The sequence below is a fragment of the Chanos chanos genome, chromosome 1 (assembly GCF_902362185.1).
Source record: "Chanos chanos chromosome 1, fChaCha1.1, whole genome shotgun sequence".
Taxonomy (NCBI): domain Eukaryota; kingdom Metazoa; phylum Chordata; class Actinopteri; order Gonorynchiformes; family Chanidae; genus Chanos; species Chanos chanos.
The window spans coordinates 55,683,820-55,693,793 of NC_044495.1; the positions used below are offsets into that span (position 1 = coordinate 55,683,820).

Sequence of the window (9,974 nt, forward strand, 5' to 3'; positions counted from 1 at the left end):
CTGGTCCATAATTGTTATAAAAGAAATGTGTTTTTTATGCTACAAATGTCCAAGGCATTTCTTCAGATCTATGTATTTTGTTTGAGATCTGTCATACAAACGGTAGTACCGCATACTCTATGAATATGAGAGCAGCCGATTGAACGAACGAGACTGAGGCTCATGCACGTGCAACCTCAACAACTATTATTATTGCTTCAGTTTAAATAAGATGAGCAGAAATATTTAGCTTCATATCCGAGCAGTCTGTTCAGCGTTTTGCCCGTCATCGGAGCAAGCTGAAACAACAACGCTACGTTTAAAAGCATTAAATGCTAAATGGATTTCCCCACTCTCAAGGAACGCGATCCACGTCAATTACGAATCATTGAAACAAATGGGGAAACGTGTTTTAAACAAAGATCTCAAAGTCGGACAAATTCTTACACCGTCAGACAATTCATTCTTGTTCGTCATCATTTTATTTACAATAGTAAGTTATAATTTGCAGCTATATCTCTTATTCGTTAATTCAATATCAAAGTAAAGGATTACATATGTTATTGACCAAAAAAAACCCCAAAAACAAATATCAGTTATTTCTCTTACTTTTTCAATAAAAATAAACATCTGCATAAGCATATTCACACAGTAAATAAAGATATGTATGACATACGAGGGGAAAAAACCCCCCAAAAGATTATATAGAGTAATTCATTAACACAACTGTTCAAGGGACATTTAACTCACTGCCCTGCTAAGACAGATGACACATGGTAGAGGAAAAAAAGGGGAGGAGAAGGAGGAGGAGGAGAGAAAGAGAGAGAGAGAGAGAGAGAGAGAGAGAAACGGGCTACAAGAGCTGATATTGCTGTAGTGCCCCTGAATAAGAAAGCAGTGGTAATGCTTTACTTAAGAATGCTTTTTGCTTCCATTCATAGTCAGCAATATATGTAAAGTGCCATGACAGCAGTCATAAGCATGCATAAACATCATATTCTGTCTTAAAAGAACTCGTAACCTCAGAGTAACTTAGCTGGTAAGTGGCATGAGATGCGACCTCACCCGAGAGCCGGATGAGCCCCGTGAGTCGTGATGTCCCGTTTGCATAACTGGTTATGGTTTAACAAAAACACGATCACTTGTTGGTGTTTACTCTCAGGGTAAAGGGACTGAAGGGTATCCGAACCTCACAATGGCTTTAAGAATGATCTAAGACTTCTGTGAATGTTACGAGCTAAAAAAAAATAATAATAATTAAAAAAAAATACACAAAATAAGCAAACACGCAAATGTATGACCATCAAACCACACAAACAAACAAACAAACACTCATACTTATGGGTAAAGTGTGATGGGCATGGAATAAGGAACGGAATATTTGACTACCATACACACACACAAACATACACAAAAGTTTTTGTTTGGCACCTAACTCCTCCATCCCTTTTTTCAGTACATTATGCCATGTTAGTCATTTTAATTGCTCAAATGTGACTCACTAAGGTCCTAACAATCTCTGGTAACTACCTATAGAAGTCATTGCCCATGATCACGTCACATCTGCTGATGATCTGAGTGTTAGTGTTAGCGAAGCTTTCACTCAAGGAATGAAGGAACAAAAAACTCGAGCTAATGTGAACAGTGCTGGTCAACAACACAAACCTGCCGCCTGTGAGTGAAATCCAAAGACTATGTCTCGCGGTCAAACTGCGAGAGTCACAGTCGCTAGCAAACAAAACGTGTTCGTAAAAGCGGGACGAACGAAAAGAGGAGCCATTTGGATCTTTCCGTGGGGGGAGTCACGGACTTAAGGGGCCTGACGGACGAGCGAAACGGCTGATGAACCTTTAAGGAACGTTTTGTGGAACGTTCTGGAGAGTTTTCACAGTGGCGCCCATCTGTGACGGGTGGAACGGAGAGCATCCGGCGCGGTTTGAGGTGAGCTGAGTTGATAAAATGCTTGCAGAGAGTATGCTCAATGTTAACTGAACGTTTGTGCACGGCGTAGGACTGCATGCGGAATGCGTTTGGAACACTGGTGTAACGGTAATGGAACATTTGCAGCTGACTCACATTCCACTTTAGCTGATTCCAGAACACTTCCAGAACATTTCCAGAAATGTTCCTGGACTTCCCAGGACAAGATCTTCATTCCATCATTGTTAGAACTAGGCATCTGGTGGGTGTATCTGAACCGTAAGTGGAACCTTTTGCAGAGTGCTTGTAGAGCATTTCAGGAAAAGTCTTTTTTTGTTTGTTTGTTTGGAACGTTTGTCTGTGTTCTCCCATTCCGTCGTTAAGACTTGAAGACGTGCACCGCTCTAATGACGTACTGCCTACAGATCGGGCATTCGCTCATGCGCTTGCCGCACTTTGTGCAGGTGACCATGTGACCACATTCCAGCAGCACGCAGTCAATGACAGCATCCATACAGATTCGACATAAATTATCATCGCTGAATAACTGAGACCTGCCTCCATCTGCAAAAAGAACGAGAGAGAGAGAAGGGGGGGAGAGAGAGAGAGAGAGAAGAAAGAAGACTTTTAAATGTTTGAGATAGCTCAGGGATTTCTTCAATGTTACCTTCTCTGTTTGCCAGGACAAACAATAAAAGAATGGGTCAAAGAAAATAATGAAATCTTCAGTTTTGGGAGAGTGCAAAAAAAAAAAAAAAGGTGTCTCTGAAGGAGGAATCAACAGAGGTCACAGTAAAACCACCTGAGAGAAACAGGTGAAAAATGAGAAAATGTCACTCCTCAGTCTGCGTTCTCACACTTGCACACGTTTCCACAGCAACAAGAACCTTCTTCTGCTTCACAGTATAGATTTCTTAACACAAACTACCATTCTTCTTCAGATTAGTCTTCCTGTAACATGACATGGCATCTCAGTGACCGAAATTTAACTTGGAATAAAATAAGGATTTATCACAGAATCACTGTAAGGGTTTGAGATGAGATGGAGGAATGGGAGGGAGAGAGGGAGGGAGGGAGGAAGGGAAGAAAAATTCCACGCTGAGATAATTTACCATCTTCTCTTCGACTTCTTAAAACTGCACGTTCATTTGCATTTTGATTAACAATGACTGGTAATCCATGCCTACATCCTGTCAGTTCAGCAGTTCTGTTAATACCTCAGGGACTTTTAAAATACAGAGGAAGAAGTTTGTTTTTGCATGAAATCGTTTTTCAGGCGACAAGTCCTTTTAAAGACCACATGTCCCAACATGCATCACTGTGACTGGAGGCATGCCTCACATGGATGGCAGTGGACATGCAGGGTGGGAGTTGCAGTGTGATGATGTCACAAAAAACAGCACAGGGCATCGGTGGGCGTGACCAGATGCATTCCCACCAGTCGTAAGCCTTACCTCTGATTCCACCATTGTAGATTGGCGGGGGATAGGTCACCACTTTAGTGGGAGGAGCAAAGCAGAGCTATTAGAAAGTGTGTCTCATCGTAACCTTGTTCTCAACAAAGCTAACAGTCTGTTTAAGAGTCAACCGCCATTCTCATAAAGAACACTGCGTAAAAAAGTATGTAGCTTACAAAATAACAATCCCAGTCACGAACCCATGACTAAACATGAGTGACGAATGACTGTTTTCCAAACTCTTTCAAAGCTTCCAGGAGAGCACTCCAGTTTGTATCAGAGCATTGCAGAGTTTCTGTCGTGATCTGAGATGCGACATTTGCAGTGTAGTGCAGAGACGGACAGACAGTTTCAGAAAGAGAAGAGGATAAAAAGACACACTCTCTCACCAGCAGTGATGCCGTTGCTCACGTTCTCCACTGCAAAAAAAAAAAAGAAAAATTTGATACATTATCGCTTAACTCAAATATATATGAAGAGATATATATATCATATTTTAAGACCTTGAGTTTTCTCTCTACGTGTATGTGTGTATATATGATTATATTTTAGGACTGTGAGTTTTCTCTCTACGTGTGTGCGTGTGCGCTGTGGACTCACTAGATTTCCGGTTCTCCTCGTTTTCCCGGTACAGTCTTCGGACTCTCTCCACCAGTTCCCATTTCTCGCAGCAGCCTGAGAAGCTGACGAAGTTCCTGGCCAGGATCTCCTTCAGCTGCCGCACCGTCAGCTGCTCCACGTCATCCAGGCTGGACAGATCTGACAGGGACGCCCGCGCACGACGGCGCGTCTGAGGACTGACCTACGGACCACGACATATTACATATTAATAAACATATGCTACAGTAATAAATCTCTGAACATAATACAGATAGACAGACAGACGTACAGATAGACAGGAAGATAGTTATGTAGATAGATAGATAGATAGATAGATAGATAGATAGATAGACAGACAAATAGACAGACAGTTAGTTAGACAGATAGATAGACAGACAGACAGACAGACAGACAGATAGATAGATAGATAGATAGATAGATAGATAGATAGATAGATAGATAGATAGATAGATAGATAGATAGATAATGTCATGGATAAATATCATAGATATCAAATGTTCAATATCATAGATAAAACATAACACTTAAGACACAAAAAAAAAATTACAAGAATCACAGAAAATGATATTGGATAAAAAAATTAGTTCAGCCTGACTGAAGGGTATTTGATCTGCTTGAGCACTGCAGGTAAGTCTGAGAAGCTGACTCACTTCTGGTGTGTGTCGTCTTAGTCTGTGAGGCTGACTCACTTCTGCTGTGCGTTGTGTTAGTCTGTGAAGTGGTCTGCGTTCTGAAAGTCTGTGAAGTGGTGTGTGTGTGTTGTGTAAGTGTGAGATGTTGACTCACTTCTGGGGTGTGCGTTGTGTTAGTCTGCGAAGTGGTGTGTGTTCTGAAAGTCTGTGAAGTGGTGTGTGTGTTGTGTAAGTGGGAGAGGTCGACTCACTTCTGGTGTGTGTTCTGTAGGCTCGAGGTTGAGGAGAGAGAGAGATGTGGAGTCACCTATATCCTGCAAGGTTACGTAAAACACACACATAAACATATAAGAATGGCCCATGTTTACAGCGACCCGAGTAAAATTAGCTGTTCGCCGCCCCAGTATAAGCCAGTTACAGCGGCATTAGTGGGGATTAGCCACGCGCTGTTTAAGGTCATTGATGAACACAGCAATGACTTTCCATTCACAGTAAAGCTCATCCTAACACCTAACGAAAGAGACTTGTTTGTATTGAGTTGGATGGATGTTTGGGTAAATGATGGACGGACCACCTAGAAGGCACCAGTCTGGTACTTGTTGGAACTCACAGTAATCCAGGTGGATTGTGATACTAGGCGTAATTCCCCTGGTGTTAGACTATAGTATAGACTATAGTTAGGACATAGTCATGTCCTAACTGTAACTTGCTACACTCCATATAAATATTATGGGTTTTGGGGCTGGATGTTTTGTCTGTACCTGAATCATGGATCCTGAGCTGTCACTCCTGCTGATTGGTTCTCCCTGAGATGCGAAAGGTGCTGAGAGCTGGGAGGCGGAGTCTGCGGTGGAAGGGGGAGGGCTGTAAAGGGGTCGTGACTGCAGAGAGGGCGTGTCTGGATCATCCTCGCTTTCGACGCCCTGGTGACACAACACCAGGTCCACCAGGTCCTCCTTCTCTCTACGAAAAGGGCGCGCGCCGTTTTATTGCAAAAATAACTCAGAGAAGCTTTCACCAGGAAAGCACGCGTACAATCGTAGCGAAAACATGCAATGCACAACAGACAACAGTACAAGTGCAGGGCTCATGTTTAATGGTGGTGTGTGGAGGGCACTGTAGTGATTGTTACTGGTGATGTTAGAGACATCTGCTGGTCATTATTTATTTTCATTGAAACAGAAAGAGTTAAAAAAGAAAAAAAGACTGCATTTTTGAGTTTTAGTTTGTGGTTTGCTACGTAGAAGTCAGCAGTGGGTCAACAGTTTCTCACATTGAGGTTGCGCCTTTTCCTCCTATAAGCTATTGACAACGACAACTTAATTTAAGTGGATAACAAAAAACAAAGAAGTTGAGAAATGTCACAACTCAAAGGATCGAAAAAAAATACAGAAAAAAAAAAAAAGAAATCATACTTAAAGTCGATACTTAAAGTTGACCGAGGTGCGTACCTGCAGGTATCCGTGTTGATGTTGCGTAAAAGCAGGTACTGGCGCAAGTCCTTGACACGCAAGCGCATGAGCTGCGGCCTCTCGAAGGCCGTTCCCTTCAGCAGGTGACAGGTGGCACACCTGCGCAGGTTCTCCTGAAGCACCGAGCAAAGCGAACAGAAACTCTTCTTACAGTCACAACAAACGTGCTGAGGAGAAGGAAACCAGAAACAGAGAGAGAGAGAGAGAATAAAGGTACGAATGAAAACGCCGAAAACGTTCTGACCGAGAGACGGAGGGACAGCCGCGCGGGAAAACGAACGAGGAACGCGTCGGTTTAATTACAGCCCTCGTAAAATTCAACAAGCTTTGTTCTGCTCCGTTCCAAAAGGAACAGAACGCGCGCACGGAACAAATCGGCGTACTACGGAGACTGTCCAGCGGGGGTTGGCATGGCAACTGGTAAGAGGCACAAGGAAGAACACTACCTGGTTTAATGCTTCCCTGGACTGTTGCGGGCTCATTAACCTTGACTAACCAGATGACGACTATTGTTTGGACTTATCTGGGGTCTATGTGACTGGCGACACGTAAACAGACTAGCGTGGTCTCAGAGAACAAAGGTCAAGTGCAGCTTAAGAAATTCCTTGACTTCCCCCTCCGCCACTCTCTCACCTTCTCGCCCCTTTCTTTTTTAGGTGATGTAATTAGCTGTGCTTAGCCAGAGATTTCACCTTGGTGGTGTCTTAAAACGACTGAGATCATACACAGGAGATGAGAGCTAGAATATGTTTTTGAATCCCATGTGTGTGATTAAGTTCCATATCTTCCACGCTGGTGTTCATTCAGGATATTGAGCGTGTTTACACGTGTCTGACTGAACGTTTGTGTAATCCGTACCTTCCTTCTGAAGACAGAAAAGGCTTGTCCACAAGCCTGGCACACAAGGCTGGTGTTGGCAGAGCTGGTCGGGGGGTATGTGGAATAACCCGCTGAGGGGGCGAAGCGGAAAGGCCCCGCACCCCCACCAAATGCTGGTTGCTGCCCTCTTACTGCTCCTGTACCCATCACCTCATTCAGCAGACCACAACATGATGCCCACATAGATGAGGCCCCCGCCTACAGAATACATAAATAAGCACACGCACACACATGCATACACATGCGCACACACAGACGCACGCACGCGCGCACACACACACACATACAGAGAATCGGAACATAAATACAAACACAGAGGTAATCTCTTACACGCGTTGTAACTACCTGTGGCATGTGCTGTAACAATGTAACAACTTTGTAACACTTACTGCCTAATGAAGGAAGCTTGTGAGCTTATGATCAAATAGCAACTTATTGTGGTGACTTCTCATGATAACAATACTGTGACATCCACTTCACCGCTGGAGAAGGAGTGACAGGTCTGTCTGACCACATGACCGAGTCATGCAGAGTATCCAGCCCCGAAATAGATCCGTCCATTGACTGAGATCAATCTCATTAGTGCAGGGGATTGGGTTGAGCTATAAAAGGTGATCTAGGGCGATTCAGCTGACTCTTAAAGAGACGGCAGTTCCAGCAAGTTACGGCAAAATCAAAACAATGCACAGAAAGACATACTAGCACATTCGTCGTGAGAAAGGATGTTCATAAAAAACTGTTTTAAGTAACAACAGCGCTTTAACTAGAAATGTTGCGCGCGCATGACATCCATTGTCACTCCACACTGTAGCTTTTTACACGCGAGAAAAGCTTGCCACAATATGTATGATGGGGAAAAGAGGCGAAAAACCAAACGTTATACTCTGTGAGTGTCCTTACATGACCGCAATTATTCTTTTAATTCTGTGCGCACGGGGCACTGAAAACCATACTATTCAGACAACTGTTTAACGGAAATCGATTATAGTGATTTTAAAAAAAACTCTGTCATTGCTTACCGTTGTCTAGGAAGAGAGATGAGCTTAGATACCAGCTACTTATTACGATGAGTGGAAATGTAGCTAGCCACTTAGCTAAAGGGAAAAGCACATTGGATATCCGTACAGCATTACGAGGTTAGCTGAACTGCAAAATAGCATGCACGGTGGATTATAAAGTAATGTAAATGAAGCACTGTACCTTCATAGCAACTCCGCTGACTAGAGGAATTGACCAAAATGAACAGACTGGTTGGCCATTGCAAGAACAGCAGGGAACATTACACCATTACGTCTTCGTTCACAGCAGCACTACTACTGTACGAGGAATGCCAACGTAATGTTATAGACACTCTTTTAGCCAATCACAACTGGGCCTTAAGTAGCACTATAAAAATGAGCCTATCACTGTTGCTCTCAGTGCTGCAGCAGGAAGTTGGTTCAGCCGGTGTTGCCAAATTTCGAAAAGTGTACCATAGAGGCAATATAAACGCAATACCGCAGCAGGCACGCGCAATCTGAGCTTTTCAATCTTTGAAATAAAGACATTTGTATTGCAATTTTAAGATATTAAAAATGTGTATTTAGCCGTCCAGAAAATAGTTGTCTTACGTACAAACAGAAAAAAAACAGAACTGAATATGTTCGTTTATTTTACATAAAAACAAGTTCATAATTGTACATGAATATACACTCTGAATAACATCATCGGTCTCAAAAACATGTTTTAACCATGTTACCAGCCATCAGAGGATATTAACGAAGCAATTCCAAATAAGGAGCTGTTACAGTGTGCAATAAGTAAGCGTCCCGTGACTCTTTGGCATAGGGCACTATCTTCGAGTGAGAACCGTTCGATCGATGAATGTGGGCTCCACACAGTGTACTGAAACGTAAACGGAACTGGAGGGGAATTTGGTTTTTGGATGTTTGAAGTTGTTGCGAATAGCTTTAATAGTTGCACATGGTTATGCGTAAGAGACAAACCACGAAATTACCAAAGATTCATATGCATTTTAGTAACATGTTTAAAATACGAAAACTTTATTCTGTACTCGTGCTATAGCAAGTATTTGGCCTGCATCTGAGCTGCTGGCTGTAACCTTATTAGCTGGGTAAATTAGCGAACTTAAATGCATTGGCTCATTGAGGGGTTTTGCCGGTTTTCTCAAATACTTTACGGAAATACATCTGTAGTACGATCCCACTTGCAGTGATAAACGCATTTGTCAGACATGGCAAGTGTGCATGAGAGTTTGTATTTTAATCCTATGATGACAAACGGAGTAGTCCATGCCAACGTCTTTGGTGTGAAAGACTGGGTTACTCCGTATAAAATCTCCGTGTTGGCTTTACTATACGAAATGACAACATCGAAATCAATGGCACTTCTGGAGAGAAGACGGTTGAATAAACTGATACTACCGCTACAACAGGTAAGCTTTAAGTCCCTTGTGGGTCTTGAAATCAGGAGAATATACTTTAGATTTGATGCATGAGTGTCTACACCTGACGCGCCGTGTGCTGATAAATGAAGTTTGTAAGTAGTTATGCTAACTTTCTGATCTGTGTATATTTTTTAGGGTCCAGATTTGACTCTCGAACAGTTTTTGAAGACAGTGGAAGAATGCAGTCCCCGAACGAGCGATGCTGTCAAATTCTGGTAGGAGCTGAGGTTTCTGAGGCTTTTGAAAAAACGTTTTGTCATAAGAAATTAAAATTGAGTCTCAACTAATTGATAGATACAAGGAAATTTAACAGTTTGTCTTCCATTTAGAATTCTGTGTTCGTTCTTCTGTCTGGAAACCCATCTTTGTCTTCTGCAGGTTGTTCGAAATGGCTGATAGGGAGTTGAAGGACATGGAGAATTTCTTTGCAACACTACCAAATCCCTTCAGTGACTCTGAGGCTTACAAGACTAGTGTTGTAGGTGAGCGCAAAGAACACTGAGCAAATGAGGAGAGTTGACGTCCTGACTTATGAACCTTCCAAATTGCCTGAAAAGAAAATTTTTAA

The 9,974-nt window shown here is 42.6% G+C and overlaps 2 protein-coding genes across 4 annotated transcripts in view; one reads left to right on the forward strand and one right to left on the reverse strand.

Annotated features, from left to right (window-relative positions):
* Positions 1-1,352: 1,352 nt before the first annotated feature.
* On the reverse strand, positions 1,353-7,161 carry rnf34a (ring finger protein 34a). The gene is made up of 7 exons (XM_030773561.1): positions 6,940-7,161; positions 6,061-6,248; positions 5,371-5,572; positions 4,861-4,923; positions 3,957-4,158; positions 3,746-3,775; positions 1,353-2,463 (listed from the first exon to the last, which is right to left on the reverse strand). Exons 1-7 carry the CDS (start codon positions 7,141-7,143, stop codon positions 2,279-2,281), a joined length of 1,074 nt encoding a protein of 357 aa, XP_030629421.1. The 5' UTR covers positions 7,144-7,161; the 3' UTR covers positions 1,353-2,278.
* Positions 7,162-9,193: 2,032 nt separating this feature from the next.
* anapc5 (anaphase promoting complex subunit 5) overlaps positions 9,194-9,974 on the forward strand; it is an 11,052-nt gene continuing 10,271 nt past the window's right edge. For all 3 annotated transcript variants that reach the window (XM_030773534.1, XM_030773541.1, XM_030773549.1), the window contains exons 1-3: positions 9,194-9,394; positions 9,542-9,621; positions 9,785-9,888. In XM_030773534.1, coding sequence (XP_030629394.1) covers positions 9,194-9,394; positions 9,542-9,621; positions 9,785-9,888 — 385 coding nt within the window. The remainder of the gene's footprint in view (positions 9,395-9,541; positions 9,622-9,784; positions 9,889-9,974) is intronic.

Coding starts and splice junctions, on each gene's coding strand:
- rnf34a (XM_030773561.1), bottom strand. CDS start 7,143: ATGTGGGCATCATGTTGTGGTCTGCTGAATGAGGTGATGGGTACAGGA. Junction 5,573..6,060: donor ATCAACACGGATACCTGCAG/GTACGCACCTCG, acceptor CCCTTTTCGTAG/AGAGAAGGAGGACCTGGTGG. Junction 4,159..4,860: donor CTACAGAACACACACCAGAA/GTGAGTCGACCT, acceptor CGTGGTCCGTAG/GTCAGTCCTCAGACGCGCCG.